Genomic DNA, 20,667 nt, shown 5'->3' with positions numbered 1-20,667 from the left:
GGAGGGGATAGGCCAGGCCAGGCCAGCACAGGTGGAGGAAGGAGGAGGCGTAGGAGTAGGAGTAAGAATCGATAGGTAGGAGGTATGGCCAGGAGGGGCGAGAGAGAGAGGGAGGGAGAGGGAGGGAGAGGGAGGGAGAGGGAGGAGAAAGAGGGCCGGATTCAAGAGGTCAGCAGTCAAACCACTAGCAGCGGTGTAGGGCAGGGAAAAAAGGGCAGATAGAATGAAATAAAAATCCAGGGCAAATCAAATAAATGCAAAAAATAAAACCCAGCAGGCGTCAATATCCGGCATCAAGCTCCTCTCAGGACCGTCCGAGAACCAGGCGAGCTTATAATCCGTGGGCACAAGAGATCCGCTATTGGAGGAGTCAGAAAATAGACTGCATCGATCAGCGGGAGATTTCCAGATCATGACAGCAGGGTTACTCATAACCGCGCATGTCTTCCCCCCCAGGGCGATTTATTGCAGGATGGCGGTCGATCATCGAGCTAGGAGGTGCAGCAACGCCAGTGTCAAAGCCACCCCCCACGCCTTACTGGTGTCTCGATTCCTGGGCCCACGTTCCATGCACCTGGGATTGGCAGAAGCCTCGACAGACATGGGACACACCGCAAATAGCCCTTTAGGGAAAGGTGTGGGAAGGGGAGAGGGCAGAGGAGAGACGGAGAAACGAACTATACCCGGATGGTCGGATGCTCGGAGAGTGCGGCGGACTTCCCAGCGGATGGGAGGAGTATAGGAATTGGAAATGTTTGTATGCTGTTCGCGGGGAAATGCCTGCTTTTTCGGTCTTATCCCCAGCCTGGTTCCTTGATCGGACCTGCTCTCGGGGTCCAGGCGAGAACTAGACAGGCACGAGATGGGCGAGGGGGGGCGAGGGGGCACCACAAGAGCCGATAAGAAGGACGGGCCAAATAGTCTTCTTTTTTTCCTCTCGCGGAGTAGCACCGACCTGCGGGCTCTAGGCTTATACCAGAGTTGACGGAGGAGAGGTCGGGCGGGTCCTGGGTTCAGGGTAGTGAAAGTAGTGGTCAGTGCAGGCGGCACTAGTAGCTGATAGACGATCTCCGTCATGGTAGATCTTGCGAATTGGGGGGGGGGGGGGGGGGGGGGGGGGGAAAATCCCAAAAAATACATGGATTATTGGATTTTGGGATTTTCTTTTTTTATGGGCCCCAAGTTGGAGCGAAGGGGCTCGGGGGCTTCCTCTAGCGTATCGCCTGTCTGGGCTCTTCGTCTCCATGGTCGATGGCCCCTTCCCCCTCTTCTCCCCTCCCCTATTATCCAAAAAGAACATGAACACTCGGGGGAGGTCGAAGAAAGGAAAAGGTCCAGGATCTGATCTGCCCCAATCCCGTGGGGGAACTACGCGGTTCACGGGCTGGGGTGGCTTGCATGAGACGGGGAACGAGTCACTGTCAGTGACACCCCCCCTCTCCGGGTCTCCGCCTGGGAGGATGGAGGACGAACCAGCCGCAAAGGCGGCTGTAAACCGGCCGTGTGGACAGGAAGGGATCGGATTGCGCTAGTGACCCAAAAAGGCAAGTCCAGCTGCAGTGTTGCCCTTGTTTTTCTGATTTTTCGTGACGATTTTGGGCCGTGGGGAGGAGAGGGGGATCATTCGATGCCAATCAGACGTGGGACGCAAGGCGAACGATTGACGGATCGACGTCGGCGCCCGCAGCCATTGCCAATAGTCAGGCTCGGCAAATGAAATGCGCATTCCGTTTGACATGCACAAAGTACATGCATGTTCCTCGTCATCATGCGGAGGGAGGGGCCCAACATCATGGGAACCGACCAGACCGGTAAAGAAGAAGAAAAAAAAAAAAACAATCCAGCTATGCTTAATTTCGAGTCCGTGGAATGGCCACCGCTCCCCCACGGCAGAACGGAGTATAGCCGACGGCCAGTCCAAATCGATGCGGGCAGGCTACGAAGTCGAGCCAGGCGGGAAGGTGATTGGAAGCGCGTATCAGTCCGGCTCTCTAGATGCTTCATGGCACCGGATGTCGAGTATACGGATTATGATCTTGGGTTCCCCCTAGTCCGGGTCCAGTCTCTTTCCCGTTTGATTCCATTGAGTTTCCCACCTTATTTGGGCTCCACCGTGCCGGGCTTCACTGGATAGGCTCAGCCAGTGCAGCAACCAGACCAGCGCCCGCGCCCGCACCCACGCTGGCGGGACTCGCCCGGGCTCAACCGAATGGCGAGTTGATTCACCGGCAGGCTGGTCGCCCCTGCATTCTGGTGTGCGGCGTGGTCGGAGGGCCCTGGGACCCAAATTCACTGCGACGGGTTGGAAGTCTCATGCGAGCTCATGCGGTCCTGCGACCGTCGTCATCGCGGCGAACGATGAGACCGAAGAATGAGGTTCGCCAGGGTGAGGTCAACTTGGAACACGGTCGCGAACGCCTCCCATCCCATGGTCGTTATTCTCCGCAGTGGAGATAAGGAGGCCCCACACGCTGTATGACCAAGTCGATCCTCCGGTTTTATGCTCCGTTGTACGAGAAGGGTTTACGGTTACAGTGAAGTCGGACCTAAGGGGCAGATTCAGGGCCCTTTCACCGTGGAAAGACGGGAGGGCGCGGACGAGGTCTCACGGCAGGCCGTGGTTCTTCCATGAACCGTGGGCCGGACAGCTGCAGGCAGGGGTTGGGGAAGTTGGGACGAGACGAGAGCGGAGAGAGGAGAGGGGCGAATGAGGGAACAAAGTACACAGTATCTAGGACCCGGCCGCATAGGGGGGTCGGTAGGACGTGCTCGCTCTCCTGCTCAAGTGTTGGTTCCTGGGTGGATCGACAGTCGATGGAAATAGTTCGTGACGGCAAGTGATACCGATGACGAAGCCCAGTCCCTCCATTCAGGGCGGATTCCTGTTGTGGTACCCCGTCACACCTTCGCGAATTCGGGCAAAAGGGCCCGGAAAGGACGCGAACGTAATTAGGGCGCAGTGGAAAAGAGGGGGAGGATGGGGACGGGGAGGGGGGGGGGGGGGCAAATAGCCCTTTCGGGGTCTCGCAACCAGCCGGTCTTTGAACGGCTGTATTCTTATATTTCCCGGGGACTTCGTCGGCATTGAGCAACAAGATGTGGCTGCAGCCCCAGCAGCCTTGGTAGGCGATCACCAGTCGTCGCCCGGCGCGTGCGCATTGCTCATCCCTAGCATCTGGCTATCTTTCCTTCTCGGCTGCAGGGAAAATCTAACCAACGTCACCGGGTGATTGACAGGCGGGAGGGAGCCAATGATACGAATTCGTCGGGAGGAAGAGAGGGGACTGGATGGGACAGTTTGCCGGGTGCTGCCGAGCGAGGCCAGGCATTGGGCCCTGGAGCAAAAGAGAAACAAAAGGCGGCTGGCTCTGGCCTTTGGGGGCCCTAGCCACCCGAAGAGAGGGGAGGGGGGTGGACGGCAGCAGCAGCAGCAGCAGAGCAGAGCTGTGCATAGCTGTGTGGAACATGCGGCACGCGGAGCAGCAAGGGGTCTGTCACCCCGTTCATGCACGATCTGCCACTGGGAGTCAATAGTGCGAACCACTCGGTGGCCCCGATCCTGGATAGTCTGCCTATTGCGGCTTAGTCATGATCCCCTTTTCGAACCCATGTCGCCCATACAGAACGGGGACATGAATGCTAGAGGACGAACGGCAGCATGGTGGAAGATTGATCTGTAATAATGGCACGGCCGTCCAACTTGTCGGCTGTTCATACCGGATGTTGATGAGAAGAACAACATTCATCCTGTCGATGTGGACACCCCCGATTTGTTAAAAAAAAATCAAGCGTGGATCCCTCAATAATTCGCCGACCGCTAGTGGACTGACTAGTTGCTTGGAACTAGTGAGGTAGTTTGTGCCGGGGAAAAAAAATCCCAAGCGGCGGAGATTATTCGGGGCTATGTCCTCGTGGGTTTAGGGCCCATTTCCTGTCAAACGACAAAAAGCCCGAGGGTGGTCGCCTGGTGGCTCGGCGATCTAGCTCGCATGTGCGTGATAACAGCCAGCGCCAGCGCCAGCCACCGGATGAGAATCAGGATGACACGATTCATCTATCCCAACGGCGCGTTCTAATGGTCCGAGGCCGAGATCGGCTGTGATTGGGCCCACGAGCGCCCTGTGTGGAGCGAAGCAGGATAATATTGTCTTGCCCAGTTGGGAACTGGCGTGTATAAGATGAGAAGTGTGACAACGAGAGACTGGTGACAGGGTGTAAATGACGGTTCCGGAGGTGTCCATGCGGGACATGGTGAACGTGCCAGGTACTAGCTGCTCGGGGCCATGGCAAACCGATAGCTGGCAGTCAGTATGGGTTAGCTGAGCGTGAGGGGTGGCATAAATCAGAGGGTCATATGACGTGGACAGTAAAAGATAGAGAGGCTCAGAAAAGACAGGTGTCACGATAACAATAATTGGTATGGTATCTCCGATGCAGATGGGCAGGTATAGACAAGCATCCAAAGTAACGATGCACCCTAAAACTATGTATACACGACTTCTTCCAGCTTCCCAGTCCCACCCTCAATGCCTCTTCTTCGACGGGCGCGCGTTCTTGTCGCGCCGTCTCTGCTGCAGCTTCCGTGCCTTCCGGATGTCCTCAGTTGAGCGAATCTCGCTCTTGCCGCCCGCCGCCGCGCCACCAGCCTGGGATTGCTGGCGCTCCCGAGCCGTGTCATTCTTCTTCTTCTGTTTCTCGTAGTCATACCGCAACGGGTCGGCCCGCTTGGGGGCCTGCTGCCTGTTGTGACGGAATCGGCCACCGTGCCCTTGCCCTTGCCCGCCAGGCATGCCGGATCCTGTTGAGAGACCGGGGGTCTCAGCCTCACCCACGCGCGGCAGTTTGCTCATGCGCTTGCCCTTCTTCCAGTTTTGGAATCGTCCACTGCGGAAGCTGGCAGAGATTTTGGCACCGCTCTCGCCGCGGACGAGACGGTCACCCTTAGACCCGTCTTCGTCGTTCTGGCGAGCGACATACTTCTTGTGTCGTTTATCCCAGCGCATGATGGATCGTTGCTCGCCAAAGTTTTTCTGACCTTCGTCGCCATTGAGGTCCATGGTCGCGGTGCGCGAGTCATGTGCGAAGTTCGAGTTGGTGCCAGAGTGGACACCGTAGGCCCGGTCCTCAGCACTGTTGTGGTTGGCGGGAGTGTAGCCCATGAAGTAGTCCGGGTTCTGGAATGAGGTGGCCGATACCCCGTTGGACTTGCCACTTTGACTGTCCCTCTGGTTATAGGCCGAGAAAGTGACTTCCAGCTCGGACTCGGAAGCCTCAGACATGTTGTCGCCCGCTTCGTCAGGAATGTCATCATCCTCGTGAATATCACCGTCTCCTGCCGCTTGGCCAACACTGATTCCTAGTTCGGCCAGCTCAGACTGCTCCTTAGCCTGCGCCCGGTGCTTCTTCTTATCGAGCGAGGCGCGGATCCGTTTGATTGTGTCGATAGCCTCGCCGCCTTCGGGCTTGCCACCACGTCGATTGTGGACCTCGAAAACGGTCTCCGAGGGCCGGAAGCCACCAATACGGGCGAGCATCTTTTCGCGTTCCGCTTCCATATGGCTCTCCTCATCGTTGAATAATGGGTGGATCGTAGACCAGTCCTCGGAGGATGTGACCTTCTTGGCTCGCTTCGCGCTCTCCACAGATGCGGCGTTTCGAGTGCGCATATAGAGCTTTTCACCTCTAACAGACACCTGGCGTTGCGAAGCAATATCGGTAACCTCTTTTAAGACCTTGTTGACCCATTCGCAGCTCTGAGATAAGGGATCGCGGGGAATGGAGCCCACAATAACGTCCTCGGCATAGTTGACTTGGGCTCCAAATTGGCGGCCCAAAACCAGTCGTCGACCAAGGAAAAGTTGGAGATCGAGCAGGTATGGTGCATCCGCGTCGCGAACAAGGCTGTAACTCCATCCAGTCTGGCCGGCACGGGCGGTACGACCAACACGGTGAACAAAAATCTTTGGCTGGGAAGGGAAGTCGTAGTTGATAACGTTAGCAAGGACCGGGATATCAATACCACGGGCTGCCACGTCGGTGACGACGAGAATATTAGAGATACCCTGCCTGAAGTTCTGGACTTGGATTTTCCGTGCAGTCTGATCAAGACTGCCATAGGCATAGGACGTGGCAAAGCCCGCTTCGATCAAGAGAGAGTAAAGGTAGTCGACGTGATGCTTCGTCGCAGCAAACACAATGGTCGAGTGCTTGGTGGGCGACTCTTTGTAGTTGCCACGTTTCTCGACCTCTGATCTCTTGCGCTTGTTGTTCCCGTAGCGAGGGCCTTCGGCGTTGAACTTTGCCGTGACTTCAGTTGGGCCGGTAGGCATTTTGATGACGTTATGCAGAATATGAAGCAGAGCGCCCTCCTTGTCGGACGACTTGACTGCAAAGAAGGCGTTTTGAAGGTCGGGAGAAATCTTGCTCTCGGTATCGAGGCGCACAAGGCAAGGTTCTTGTAGACCGGCACGTGCGAATTCCACAAGCGATTTTGGAAGGGTAGCAGAGAACAGGAGTGTTTGCCGGGCGGACGGCAGGCCGTGCAGAATTTCCGTCAATTGCGCGGCGAAACCCATCTCGAAAAGTCGATCGGCCTCGTCAAAAACCACATACCGGATACTTGACAGATCCAAGTCCATCTCAACCTTCAGATGCAAGAATCGACCGGGTGTCGCAATCACAATGTCGGGGTTGCCGGCCATCATGCCGAACTGGTCCTCCAGACTATCACCACCAACAAGCAACACCGATCTCAGGTCTGTTCCACGTCCCATTTCCTTAACAACCTTCATCGTCTGCAAAGCAAGTTCGCGGGAGGGCGACATAATTAGAGCGCGAGCACCAAACATGGAGCTGTGGCTCTTCAATTTCTCAATCATGGGAATAACGAAGGCTGCAGTCTTTCCGGAACCAGTTCGAGCCATGCCGACCACATCCTTGTCGTCCATGATCACCGGAATCGTCTTTCGCTGAATGGGGGTTGGGACGGAAAATCCTTTGCGGGCGATGGCCTTGAGGAGGCCGCCATTCAGGCCCATGACCTGGAAGCCGCCACCTTTTTTGACCGTACGACCCTTGAGATTTGATCCTTTTCGGTTGGCCGACGCCTGCTGTGTCGCAATAAAGGCCGCATCCCCATCATCGTCGGCGCCAAGAAAATCAAGGTCTTGCGCGGGAATGGGTTTCTGTCGCACCGGATGGCTGCCGGCGTCAGAATCATTGTCATTTTCGAAAAGCGCACTTGTAATATCAAATTCGTTCTCCGACATAGCCGGAGAAGCTGCGCGACGAGGCATTGTTGCGGGTTGGGGGTCAATCAGCCTCGATGTGACAACGCCGATTAGAAAGGCGGGAAAAAGGTGATAATAGTCGTTAAACCACTAAGCACATCGATCAAGATAAAACAGAACACGACTGGAACAACACAAATGTGGTTATCTCAATCAGCGGTATATCTGACCGAGTGCACGCTTGAAATTCCTTCAAGCAGGTGGTGCCCCGGCGTCGAAATCAGCTCCCGTGCTCGTCGCCGCAAGAAAAAAATCGAAGAAATCCGCAAGGCGGTGAGCAACGGATCAACCATGGCCCGTTGCAAACAGAGCAAACATGTCCCCGCGACGCGTCTAACACGCTCCTAATCGAGTAAAATGATTTTACGACTGCACAAAGCGCATTATTCACATTCACGATGGGTAAGTACCGCGAATTGAATTTGGTTCATCCCCGGGATCTGACTTTCCGTTTCAGACGGTGGCTACAACTCCTACGGTGGTGGTGGCGGTGGCGGCGGCGGCTTTATGCCTGGCGAGATGAACAGCCCTTCGGGGGGAAAGGTAACCAAGCATAGATTGAGCATTTTCGTGTAATATGCCCGCTAAAACCTTCTTAGGGCGGCGACCGTGATAACAAGACCCTTCGCCCCGTGACAGTCAAGCAAATTGTCGACGCATCCCAGCCTTTTCCTGAAGCCAATTACCAAGTCGATGGCGCCGACGTAGCCAGTGTGCTGTTCATCGGCCAGGTGCGCAACATTAGCTCCCAAAGCACCAACGTCACATACAAGATCGATGATGGCACTGGCGAGATTGAGGTCAAGAAATGGGTCGACTCAGCCCTCGCAGACAGCATGGATACAGACGAAGGCAAGGTAGCCGGCGAGAGCAAGAACGAGATTGAGCTCAACGGCTACGCTCGTGTCTCTGGTGCGATCAAGTCTTTCGGCAACAAGCGGTATGTCGGCGCCCACAACGTGCTTCCGGTGAAGGATATCAATGAGCTGCACTGTCACATCCTTGAGGCTACAGTGGTGCACTTATTTTTCACTCGCGGACCCCCTGGTAGCGCCAACGCAGGTGCTAGTGCCGGCGCCGCTGGTGATGCGGTGATGGGTGGTGCAGAAGACTATGGTGCGGGCCAGAACCGGGCAGTTTTGTCCATGTCGCCGCTGGCCAAGAAAATCTACCAGCTTCTGAAGACCGAACCCCAGGACGACACCGGTTTGCACATGCAGCAGATTGCATCGAAGCTGAATACCCCAGCTACAGATGTGGCGCGGGCTGGAGAAGAGCTACTAGGTGCTGGTGTGATCTTCTCGACGATGGATGAGCAGACATGGGCCATTCTCGAGTACTAGGTAGATACCGATTGCCTAATGGCTCGCACGCTGAAACTACCAATTTTCTCTATTTTCGATTAGAAGCCATCTGCTCACTCAAATGATATCATGATTCATCTCTTTTCTTTGCCTGCCATTTGCGGCTCTCATCTATGAACAAATTGATCTAGCGCTATAAAAGCAGACTGCCACCCCCACATCATTTCCTTCACGTTCATCCGTGAATCAAACCTTAAATTTTCAATCGTAAACGTAGCATCATGTTCATTCCACCGCACTCCATTTTTGTACATGCATATGTCAAGATCGTAACACAAATCAGATCTGCTCATTCCGCAGCTGGGCCTCATCCACCGACCGCTCCCAGCTAATCCGGCTAATGAAGATAGCCTCGGTCGCAGAGACAAGCAGAAGCGCAAGGGCGACGCCAGTCCAGAGGCCCATGACCCCCCAATTTAATGAGAATGCCGTTCCCATACTGATGGGCATGGCAATAGCATAATAGCAGAAAAGTTGGATATAGCCGCCAATCTCCTGACGACCGAGACCCCGGAGGATGCCGTTGCAATTGGCGGCCAGGGCATCGAATAGCTGGAAGGCTGCACACAGGGGGAGGACCTGGGCGACAATTTTGATGACTTCGGGGTCGGAGCTGAACAGCATAGGAATATAAGACCGAAGGCTGGAGAGGAGAACCATGTTGAAGAGGCCCACGATAGTGGCTCCGCAGAAGCTCACCTTGGCGGTCGTCTTGGCGGCACCTACCAAGGAGGCGCCAATAAGGTTCGCAATTCGTGTGCTGCCCGCGATGGACAGCGGGAAGGGGATCTGCCAGGTGATGCTTGAGATGGTGGAGAGAATGGCCTGTGCGGCGAGTTCAGATGTGCCCAGATAGCTCGACGCCAGCGTTAGCACCTCGAAGGCTAGGCACTCTGCCTCCACCATGATCAGACCAGGCAGGGCCAGGCGAATCATAGGGCCCCAATTGTCAAAGGCACGTTTAGTGAAGCCGCACCAGCATTCAGAGCCGACACAGAAGTAGATGTATGCGAACAGGCCGATTGGGAGAAGGGTCTCGGTGATCACCACGGCTATGGGAGCACCAATAAAGCCCCATTGTAGTTTCTGTAAACAAATCCGTTAGCGTTAAGATATCCCAGTTCTCCAAAAATATGTCCACGTACCCAGACAAAAAACCAATTCAAAAAGGCATTGAGCGGAGCGCAAACAATGAGCACGTAAAGCGACGCAGAGAAGACTCCCTGGGCCTGGAGGTATCGCTTGCCACTCTCAAAGCAAGCATATCCTGGCGTTCCCAAGAGCGCTATCTTCAGGTACAGGCCCGCCATTTCGGCCACTCTTTTCTCCGGCACGATCTTGGCCAGAATATGCTCGGAGAAATACCACAGAACAGCAATAGGGATGGTCACGAGCCACAGGAAATAAACCATGCGGAGCATCTGTAGACCGACCAACTTTCTCTTACCAGATCCATATGCCTGTGCGCAGAGGGTGTCCAGACTCGTCGCCAGTCCCGAGTACACCGCGTTACCGGTGATGGAGGCCGTCATGGAAGCAAGGCTGACGGCCCCCAGCTCCTCCTTGCCCAAATGACCGATAGTGAAAATACTCGCCACAGTGAGGGAGTATTGCAGCAGGAAAGTCACCATCAGCGGGGCCGAGTATCTGCCAATGACCTCCGCTTCACGTTTCCACGTCGTGTTGATCAGACCGGCCGTCACAGCTTCTTCCCACTTCCGGTCAATCTCCTCTGGTCCCATTCCATTGTTCGGTGGGGATGCCAGCAACGCGGTGGTCTCGCTATCCCGCCCGTCCGAACTCCGGATCGAGCCATATTGCTTCGAAGAGCTGGCCTGCGCCGAGGAGGCCGAGAAGACCCTGCTCAGCTTACCCTGCAATCCTTGCGACCGGCCGTGCCCCTCTTCCGCCGCAATGACCCGGTTATCGCTCAGCAGATGCCGCTCTTCGTCGATCGCCTGATCGCGTTCAGCTTGCGTCAGCGGTTGATACTCCCCGTTTGACGGCAGGACGGTAGCGTGATTGACGCTGGTGAAAAAGCCCGGGCGGCGATAAGATCCAGCCAGTGAGTGCGGATTCGTCCCGGCGTAACTGCTGGATGGGCGTCTACTGTATGGACGCACCGTCGACGACTCGGAGGTTTCATCGGCGCTCGTCTCCGAATCGTCGTCGGCAAATTGAGCCAGATCACGGGCAATCGCAGCTTCCGCGATTGGCGAACTGGAGGTGAAAGATCGACCGAACGGGCTATGATGCTCCGCGGAATCCACCGATAGTATGTTGCGAGGCGCCATGGCGGGCAGATGAGATGGAGAGGGTGGGTAGCTTTCTACAGCCCCGCCTGCATCATCTACACTGGACAGAAAGTTCGGAGCAAAGGGAAGCTCTGCTACGCCGCAACACAACGGGCCAGAGGGGAGGGATCGAGGAGGTTGGAAGCCGGAGGAAAATACGGTGGAACCGGGAAATTGGGAAGTGGGGAGGTTCAGTCGCCGTTGGACTTAGTGAGCTTGCTAGCTTATCGCCGCCATTTTAATGCCGGGCCCGAGGGCCCAAGCAGTGCAAGCCAGCCACCCACCGATCCTCTTTCTGGTGTTGGGCAAGCTTGGTCTTGAGATCTACGTGCGATGGCATGCATGCACCGCATTCACCAGTAAGGGAGACCGCCATGACTCAGAGGCTCGTATGACTCGACGATCGGTCCCGACGGACGCTCGGGTCCACCCACGCGATAAGCCCCACCAACTGTGCGGTGCCAGGCTCACCGATTGTTATCACCAGGGACGGGGACAGAAGGTTGATGAAGTGGACGGATGCACTCCTCTGAACCGGCGCGATGTAATTTTAAGAGAATAGAATGCAAAACCATTCCAGATAGACGATCCGCCTCTCGCCGACGGTGTATAGATCGCCGCATGCAATGACATCACCGGAAGTGGTCTAGTGGTAGCAGTCACATGACCCCTGTCGCAGCGGTGCCTGAAAAGGCCCGCTTTCTCCAGATTTGCGGGTGTTGCGTTCCGTGGAGATTCAAAGCTTCGTATCATCCCTGGGCCTTTCTGGTTGTCGGACTGCATGGCACAACCTGCCACACCCAGCTTGGCCTCGTGCTCACCACGCCGCTATAACCCGCTCATCAACCCAACGCATTCCAAGCCGGCCTTGGTGGACGAGTAAGTCAAACATCCTGGTGGGGACCCTGCCCGTTATCGCCCTCGAACTTCTTGTCTGCTTTGTTTCCCTCCGCTTGGATTGGAGGTTTCTCGAGTCCTGCAAAGTTGTTTGCGCATTCCTGGAATCTCGTCCGTGTGGTTTATCGGGAAGCCGCAGCGCATGTGGCCTTGCTACAAATCCGTGCCACTTCCCCGCATTCCTCCTTCGCCCGTGTGCAGCCGCCGATCTAACAACCTACCAGGCATATCGAGGACCAGCAACATATCCTATTCTCCCGTCCCATTCTCGGCGCCCTGCTCTTCGAGAACACTACCTCCGATGCTCGTGACCACTGCGCCAACGAGCGCACATTCCTCTCTTGGCTGCGCCTGTCCATGTACTTGGCTATCGTCTCGCTGGCCATCATCATCTCCTTTCACTTCCGTGAACAGCCCTCTGGTTTGGAGCGGCGCATGGCCTTGCCTCTCGGGATTATCTTCTGGCTCTTGAGTCTGACTTGTCTGGCCAATGGCTTTTATAATTACGCCCGCACGGTCATGAAGTACAGCCGCAAGGCGGCCCTGGTTCAAAGTGGCTGGAAGACACAGGTTGTCTTGACGGTCATTGGGACGGTCATTTTGGGGAGTTGCATTCTCTTTTTATCCACAAATCGACAGTCATGAGCTTCACGTTCCTATCTGCTTTCATCCCAGCGTTGAGTCATCAGAGCGTTGCATTGCATGATATCTTTCTGGAGCATGGGCTTTCTCGGGCATTTTCAATGTCAAGTCTGAACGCAGTGTTTTAATAGTCCGCAGGACAGACATAATTAAATTTTGAATATGATAAACTTCAGTTCTTTCGGCGAGATTCCCAAAGTCTTTAATTATGGTACGTACGAGGGTACGGGATGCAGGTAGCAAAACGAGATGGAGGTATCAGGGGGGGGGATGCATCGAGATAAACAAGGAGGAAGGATGAAAGATTCAAGGAGAAAAGGGTCGGGGAAGGATGCTAACCCCAATGATCCCTTAGCATCTCACATTCGGCGGATTTGAGTCTCACCCTTGTACTTGTCCAGAGCCGGAGTGCCCAGGTGGCTCCACCACTCGAACAGCATCGAGTTGCAGATCAGCTTGAACCAGGGGGTAAACTTCAGACCAGGCTGCTCGAACATGGCCTTCAGCTCGTCAGCCGAGACGTACTTGGTATCCCGGACCTCGTTCGGGCTGGGCTCCAGGTCGACATCCGCTTGGATGAAAAGGATGTAGTCCACTAGAAAGAGGGGGTTCGAGTTAGATGTCGTCGATCAAAAAAAAAGGAAAACCAAAAAAGGCGCATTCGCCATCACATACCCTCGTGCTCTCCCCACTTGCCATCACTCGGGGCCTTGTAGTGGATCCGAGTGAAAAACTCGAACTTGTCCAATGGCACCTGCTCCGCCTTAATACCCAGCTCGTGGTCCAATTTCCGCTGCGCTGCGCGCTTCACTCCCATCACGGCCGCATCCAGCTCAGCACCGGTCTCGCCGGGGATACCCAGCGGGTGCGAGCAGCAAGTGTTGGTCCACATATCGGGGAAAGTGATCTTCTCGGTGGCGCGCTGCTGGAGAAGAAGGCGGTTGTTGGAGTCAAACAGGAAAACTGAAAATGCGCGATGGAGAAGGCCCTTGTCAATGTTGGTCATCAAGTGGCCTGCATGAAAAAAGCAAAATTGGTGAGTAATCTAGTTTCGAGTAATTGAGATGTTGCCCCTCCATGAAGGAGGGGTCCATAGCAAAGGCTTACATGTCTTCTTGCTGGCGCTGCCAATAGGGCGGTCCTCATTGTCCAGGACAATGCAGACCTCTTCCATTAATCGAACCTGTTCCTCATCGTAGCCAGCGAGCTCAGAACTCTGGGCAGCACCGTTGCTGGTAGCGGAGGGAAGGATATCGCGAGCGAGAGAGGTGTCGACGTCGGGGAAGAGAGTAGCGACGTTATCCGCCGTGATCTCCGCTGGGGCGGTCCCTGTCATTGTAGCGCTCATCTTGCAGTGGATTGGTTCACGATTTTGTGTCGACCGCAGAGTGTTTTCCCCCTGGAAAGAAACAATGCGGGCGGTGGCTTTGGGGAGGGTAATGTACCAGGGGCGGTAAATATCGGCAGATGGATCCCTTCAGCGGACGAGCTACATACTTCCCGCCCAAATGGGTCACCCCAAAACACGTAGGATATGCGACAAGTTACAATCTCATATCTCAACAGCCAGCGTACATTTCAAATTGAAAAGTAGTGTACAGAAGTTTATAAGCATCAGGAACAATTTATATTTAAATTCGAGTCCATTTAGAATTAGATCTCACTATTTCGATAGACCATGCATTAAAAGTCCCAACAACATTCCTGCTTCAGATCACTTCCAGTTTTGTACGTTGAATTGGGTTCGTTCTATGACATATTAGCCTAGGTTTGTATTATCAAAAACGGAACGTTGACGCATTGTCTTAATTGGGCTTGCCGACTCTTCCATGTTTTGAATTCGGTCATTGGTAAAACCGTGTCAAGATAAGATGTGGTCGGGAGCGAGCGGAGCTGCTTTCGAATCGACCTTGGCGGCGATTGAATGAACATAGCAACATGCGCCGCAGACCTGACCTGTGCATGAAGTCCTCGGTAGCGACAGAACCACTTCTTGTTGGTGACTTCCAATGCTAAGTGTAACATATACCAGGTGACATACTTCTAATGGATTTCTGTAGCTAGGGAAGCTACCTACCGATAGCCGCGTACTTGACCAACAAATTTGAGAATAACAGTCCGTAATGCTCTAGCATCTCGTTACTTCTCTTTACCATGTAACTGTGAACTCCAAGAAAAGAACAAATAAGCGTGAGGCGTAGAAACAAAGTCTAGACTTATTGCAAGCAGAATAATCCAACGAATGCCCGCTTAAATTGTAGGACTTGCCAGCGTTCATTTAGATACAACAAAACCTCGCCCGTACCGCTGGAGAAATTCAGGTTGGCACGAATTCTGGTTATCAGCTGTACGAGAGGTATTGCTCCCGGTAGATGACTCCTTTTGTTCAAGATGTCCTGTATTCGTGAAAGCAAAATCTTTTGATACTTGCTGAAGACTCTTGTCATTGCAATGGCCGACCAAGAAACGAGATCTCCACCCTAGCGCCTTATTGCTCCCATGGATGGTTCTCTTGTCGGTGGAAACCGTAAAAATGACGGCGTCGCCCGTGGAATAGTTGTTAAAAGTACTGAAACTTCCTTTCCCACATTCGCCAGGGTAAGCAGTTGGGTCATATGATTCGGACGCCTGGTCATTTTCTTCTTGTTTGACTTCAATCAAACCAATAGAGTCAAAGAAACGGGTACAGATTTCGAGGCAGTTGTCCATGCCCAGCCGCTGTTCCTTTAGCTGTTGAAACTCACTTGTGTCCAAGTCAATTTTTGGGCCTATTTCATCATCAAGACATTCGAGAAAGACTTCGATATCCGATCCGGCAACTTTGATGAGGTTTTTATGGTGTTCGAGGATTTCAGGGGCGACGAAGCTTTGGTGCCGACTAAACCGTTCATATCAGAAAGAAATATAAGTCAATGTATATGGAAACCCAGACTTTGCACTGGGATCTCGAGTCTCCTTGCCACTCACAGGTGTGTGGATACAAGAGTGGCCTCGAAAGCTGACCTGTACCCAGATAGCAAGAGCCTGAAATTGACGATGTTGCCACCCATATATCGTAACCTAGCCCAATATCGAGGGCTGACACTCCCATCATCCGGATAAGGCAGGTGTTTCCCAATCTCCTCCTTGAACTTCTCACAAGCGACCCCGCACCGTGATAAGGTGGACTCAAGTGTAGGTAGATCAACATCAGTAACAGCCCCGATTGTATCACTAAGTCCGCCTAAAGCATCCATCAAAGCTCGAAGCTCTTGTAAAAGTTCGCGCACGGACGTTGGGGGTGACTGGAAGCTGTCCACTCTACTGTACAGTGCGCGACTGGCGCTCAAGGCAGAAACAGCCAAGTTTGCCGGCCTGCAGCCCAAGGTGGGAGTGCTTTCCATGACGGTGGTTTAACTTAGGTAAGGAATATAAAGAAAGGAGTTGGTGCTTGGTGGTGAATCAGATAGATATCTAGCCAAATTTGTGATAATACCCATCAATCGAAAGGTTGAAACAAACACGATGACTGGGCTTGACTCCGCGGGGTGATTGTGTCACATCATTCACGTGACACAGACACGGACGCAGCGGATCTATTTGTTTCCTATGCAGACTTCAGTCTGAATACCCATGTCTAGCTATCATGGTCACAAAGCGATGGTAGATGCCAGTTGACTGATTGAAAGCCGCTGCAGACGAAGCCTTGTGGACGCGCGGCCAAATCGGCCGTGGCCAGACCAACTTGGCCGCACATCAACGGTGCTAAAGCTTGCGGCCTGAGGCCACAGACTTAGCTTTCCGACCCCACGAGTGGACCCTCATCGATTGGTTCAGGCGGCAGGAAGGGGTCGTTGGCTTGACGTATCTCCTTAACTGAAGGTAATTGCACGCCTCAGTCCGTATCAATGTCCGATCCTGATCATTCTTTTGCGTAGTAATTGCGTTTGGTGGCATGACGATGGGATGAACATCTTCTGCGTGCGTGCCAAGATGCATTTCGTGTAGGAAATCCTCGCTATACATATATCCCCGATCCTTCAAATGCTTTTCTCGAAAGTGTCGCAAGGTTGATTTGTATTCGCTATATTATACAACAAACCTACTTTATAGATAGTAGTACGGAACTGGGCGGTGCAGCCCTTTCTCGGTAGCTATAGGTTCACGCAGATTAGGATATTAGGTAGGAAGCTAGGAGATGAAATTACTTCTTTCTTTGGTATAGAGCAAGTAAGCGATCTTCTCAATACGAAATCGGTTCGACCATGCATCCAATTCGATAGAATAGGCCGAGAAATAGCTACGTATATTTAGAGCCGATATCTATAGCCGTCTTGTGGAGGACGGCGTCCTTAAGATCCTCGAGTGATCACTCTACATCACCGGACGATCTCGGAAAATCCCTATTCCATCCTCTAACACGATTGATAAGAGCGTTCTCTTCGACCTTACCAAGAACTTACTTCGGCAGGTCAGGGCAGCCGGACAAGCCTAGTCTTGCTCCAATCTCTCGTTGAGCATGAGTAGTTTCGAGGACGGTGTTGGAAAAAATAAGGCTATCAAAGGCTTCTTGGTTCGAGGTGAGCAGATCAAGTCCTTGAACGATTTAATAAAACCTCGTAATGCAGAAGGCATTTCGAGCGCAAGGACCTCCCGAGAAGAGGAGAAAAGTCGATACTAGTAGGATAAAGCGGTTCTTTCAGTCACCCAATGCTAAAGATCCCGGCCTCGATGCTGAAGATCCCGCTGCGTCTGAAAGTGAAAGACTCCAGCCATCCCTAAAGCAAGTTTCAGACTTGGTCAGAACTGAAGTTTCGGAGGGTCAAATAGATAGCATTGAATTGGCACGATTCGCTCGCCCTCGATGCTCTAAATCAATCCCCGAGTATGAAAGAGAGGAGCATGATGACTGGCATTTTGTTAAAGACGTGGAAATACAAGACCGGCAGGAAGCGAAAACTGAGCAATAATCGTACCCCGAATAACCGTGGAAGAGGTGGTCGAGGCAAAGAAAAGCATGAGAAAGGGCAGATGCGCCTAGCCTTTCAATGAGCTGCTCTAACAAAACCTCCGAGCCACCAAGACAAAAGCCCTTGGTGTGGCTAGCCTCGAAGGATGTTCATAGATAAAATAGCCTATAACAACAAACAATCTACAAAAAAACTACAAAATAAATGGATCACTGTACGCACCCCAAAAGTAAGTAATATTTCATTGAACCAGCTTTCTCCCAATTGGAGGCTACAAAAACCCTTGTGCTTAGAGACACTTAGCTTATAGTCAGGTCCCTCCACAATTATACCTATACAGCTATCATACTAATACAACTCCTGCTCTAAGGCATCATTTTCGGAATCCCTGAGATCATAGTTATAGCAGCGACAGTGTAGAGGGGTGTAGTTATCTACACAATATCGAAGCTGTGGAACTCTGTGTCAGCTTACGTGAGCAGTACCAGCTGTGAGCAGACGCCACGAGCGAATAGAAACGGCCGTAGCGAGCAGGATCCATATATGGGTCTGCTCCGTAGAGAACCCAATAAACGAAGCTAGAGTCGATCTAATGAAAGACAGAAACTTGTTATTTTGGGCTAAATCCCTGTAGGGCCCCACGTGTCTGCCTGACGCGTGGCGCTTGGCAAGATACGCGGCCCTACCAATGGCGAATGACAAATCTTTATCGCATATCTTGGAGTGATTGTGCTTTAATGGCGGGTCAAGTGCGAATTGTATGTTTCTTTTTTTTACTCCTTGCAATGCTCTTGGTACGGCAGATATCTTTTCCGACGATTGGATAACCTTAATTTTAATCTCTGTTGGGATGCCCTTTGATCTATAGGATCGGTCACCTAATCCTGGAATCAGGCAATCAGGCTTCGCGAGAATCAGTGAACAAATTGCCTACGCATCGTGGAATATGGCAGTCGGCGCAGCAACAGCAAGATATACCGCCTGGGACCCGCGAGGATGGTCATTAACAAAGAGGGTCTCCGCCGCAGTCGGTGCTGTTGTGATCATCGTTGCTGTCATTGTGGGTGCTGTGCTCGGTGTGCGGGCCAATCGCTACCCCAGTTATACCAAACTCGACTACAGGCTGGTAGAGACCTATTCTGGGTCTAGTTTCTTCAATAAGTTTTATTATGCTACCTCTGACCCGGCGGGTGGATTTGTCCAGTAAGTACCTTACGAGTCTCTTTTTCTCACCTCTAACCACTGTCTTACAGGTACATTGACCGAGCTGCATCTGAATGGCTCAATTTGACATATGCCACGGACACATCAGCTGTGCTCAAGGTGGACACAACTTATAATGGGCCAGAACAGGTAGCCGATGGCCGCCAATCCGTCAGGATCACATCTAATAATACCTATGCTGATGGGCTCTTCGTTTTCGATATTTTGCACACCCCTTACGCATGTGGTATATGGCCAGCTCTGTGGCTCACAGACCCAAGTAACTGGCCAGCTCATGGCGAGATCGATGTCATGGAAGCTGTAAATATGGGTGAATGGGGCAACCAGGCAACTCTTCACACGTCAAGTGGCTGCAATATGGGCGTGAAGCGGAAGGAGACTGGTACTGCGCTGTACAAAACCTGCTACTGGGACGCGAATGACGAATCAGGATGTGGTGTGAGAGGGGCCAAAGCCACATACGGTCCCGAATTTAATTCACAGGGTGGTGGAGTAAGTTGTTTTCGTCATCAGAAATGAATCTCTTGGCTAACTTTTGTTTAGGTCTATGCGATGGAGCTGCGTGATGCGGGCATTCGAGTGTGGCATTGGGTTCGCGCTGATATCCCATCCGATATTATTTCAGGGAGCCCCGATCCTTCCACTTGGGGTAAAGCATACGCAGATTTCCCGAGTACGGAGTGCAACATCGGGAATCATTTCAAAAACCAGAGCATCATTGCCAACATCGATTTTTGCGGAGGCTGGGCATCCGCGACGGAGTACTATACCACACAGAGCGGCTGTCCAGACAGCTGCGAGACCTTTGTGATGGATAACGCATCCAATTTTACGACGGCATACTGGGAGTTCAAGAGTTTCAAGGTTTACCAAGCAAGCACATAAGAGGGGATACGTATATCCGTTGGAATTGGCGTCAATCAGTTATTTGAAATACATGTCTATCGCTTGCCCCCACTTCATCTGGGGCATGGCTCTCTATAATATAGATCCGGGATCCACAAGCGTTGTTAACTCGAGCGTAATGCTGGTCTTTGGCCTTGAAGATTGAATTCTCACATTGCTACCTTCGGCTTTAACCCTTGACATCATGGTTAGGTATGTATTATAGATTAGACTAGCAGTGTTAGTTCTCTGTAGTAGTAGCACAACCTTCGTCATAGGAGGTGATAGATGAAGACGAAGGTTGGAAGGGAGGAAGGTGGAGGTGGATCATGCCACGTCTCCAGGCCTGCCCCCCGAGAATCTTGGTGACCTCATTTTTCGGAAGCACTATAGTTAAGACAGATCCGATGGCTGACAGGCTTAGTATAGTGATATGCAGAATCATGAGTTGGGTGGGGTGCGGCTCGGTGGGGTGCGGCTCGGTGGGGAAGGCTTATGTTGGGAGATTCTGCAAGAGTCCTGGTTTTCAAGTACCCCGATGGGTATGATACAACTTCGGCTGCTGAAATCACGGCGCTGGAAGCTCTTTTGGGTTTCATTTTTCATATTATACTCCATCGCAATGTAAATGGCATAGATGTATCCAGATTTATTGAATGAACTCCTCGGGGGGCTAAAAGAAAAGTAATGGAAACGACACTCAACAACATGATTAGAAAAATCAAACTACTACCTTGTCATTTTGTGCTTCATTGGCAGGGGCGGTGTCTAAGTGAGCCACCCCATGCTGCGCCAGTCAAACGAAGCGAACGAACTACGGGTTGTATCCAACCCGCCTAGAGGGCTCTTCCCTCCATTTCGCAATGAGCTCCAGGGCCACGTGCTCCTTTCTGAGATGCTTGAAGGTACGTCAGTGCCCGCAGACGGGCGACATTGGAGACGGTAGAATGATCGGAAGGAGCAAGTGACCACCGTAGGCCGTAAATAACCTATGTGTGCCCGTCATGTCACAACATTCTCTATTGATCCAATCTCTGTACGCCTATGTGAGTGTAGAGCCCCCAAAATCATGGAGATTCGAAGCTGACAGTGTTACAGATATATGCTTATTGGTCTTTTTTTC

The 20,667-nt window shown here is 52.6% G+C and overlaps 7 protein-coding genes across 7 annotated transcripts; 3 read left to right on the top strand and 4 right to left on the bottom strand.

Annotated features, from left to right (window-relative positions):
* Positions 1-4,523: 4,523 nt before the first annotated feature.
* Positions 4,524-7,295, bottom strand: N7482_006452 (ATP-dependent RNA helicase DBP10; the record flags this gene model as incomplete). The annotated part of the gene is made up of 1 exon (XM_056688577.1): positions 4,524-7,295. One exon carries the CDS (start codon positions 7,293-7,295, stop codon positions 4,524-4,526), a length of 2,772 nt encoding a protein of 923 aa, XP_056541006.1.
* A 392-nt stretch (positions 7,296-7,687) lies between these two features.
* On the top strand, positions 7,688-8,632 carry N7482_006451 (uncharacterized protein; the record flags this gene model as incomplete). Its single annotated transcript, XM_056688576.1, has 3 exons — positions 7,688-7,691; positions 7,747-7,832; positions 7,889-8,632. 3 exons carry the CDS (start codon positions 7,688-7,690, stop codon positions 8,630-8,632), a joined length of 834 nt encoding a protein of 277 aa, XP_056541005.1.
* A 300-nt stretch (positions 8,633-8,932) lies between these two features.
* On the bottom strand, positions 8,933-10,947 carry N7482_006450 (MATE family efflux transporter; the record flags this gene model as incomplete). Its single annotated transcript, XM_056688575.1, has 2 exons — positions 8,933-9,739; positions 9,799-10,947. 2 exons carry the CDS (start codon positions 10,945-10,947, stop codon positions 8,933-8,935), a joined length of 1,956 nt encoding a protein of 651 aa, XP_056541004.1.
* Positions 10,948-11,728: 781 nt separating this feature from the next.
* N7482_006449 (DUF202 domain-containing protein) lies at positions 11,729-12,489 on the top strand (the record flags this gene model as incomplete). Its single annotated transcript, XM_056688574.1, has 2 exons — positions 11,729-11,826; positions 12,069-12,489. The coding sequence occupies 2 exons, from the start codon at positions 11,729-11,731 to the stop codon at positions 12,487-12,489; spliced, it is 519 nt and encodes a 172-aa protein (XP_056541003.1).
* A 356-nt stretch (positions 12,490-12,845) lies between these two features.
* Positions 12,846-13,834, bottom strand: idi1 (isopentenyl-diphosphate delta-isomerase IDI1; the record flags this gene model as incomplete). The annotated part of the gene is made up of 3 exons (XM_056688573.1): positions 12,846-13,081; positions 13,162-13,500; positions 13,594-13,834. The coding sequence occupies 3 exons, from the start codon at positions 13,832-13,834 to the stop codon at positions 12,846-12,848; spliced, it is 816 nt and encodes a 271-aa protein (XP_056541002.1).
* Positions 13,835-14,760: 926 nt separating this feature from the next.
* Positions 14,761-15,869, bottom strand: N7482_006447 (uncharacterized protein; the record flags this gene model as incomplete). The annotated part of the gene is made up of 2 exons (XM_056688572.1): positions 14,761-15,364; positions 15,454-15,869. 2 exons carry the CDS (start codon positions 15,867-15,869, stop codon positions 14,761-14,763), a joined length of 1,020 nt encoding a protein of 339 aa, XP_056541001.1.
* Positions 15,870-18,381: 2,512 nt separating this feature from the next.
* Positions 18,382-19,544, top strand: N7482_006446 (glycoside hydrolase family 16 protein; the record flags this gene model as incomplete). Its single annotated transcript, XM_056688571.1, has 3 exons — positions 18,382-18,638; positions 18,689-19,151; positions 19,203-19,544. 3 exons carry the CDS (start codon positions 18,382-18,384, stop codon positions 19,542-19,544), a joined length of 1,062 nt encoding a protein of 353 aa, XP_056541000.1.
* Between the last annotated feature and the right edge of the window lie 1,123 nt (positions 19,545-20,667).

Source organism: Penicillium canariense, assembly GCF_028826845.1.
Source record: "Penicillium canariense strain IBT 26290 chromosome Unknown utg000004l_segment0_segment0, whole genome shotgun sequence".
NCBI lineage: Eukaryota > Fungi > Ascomycota > Eurotiomycetes > Eurotiales > Aspergillaceae > Penicillium > Penicillium canariense.
The sequence above is the reverse complement of the archived record's forward strand: the minus strand, read 5'-3'. Positions and strand labels throughout refer to the sequence as shown.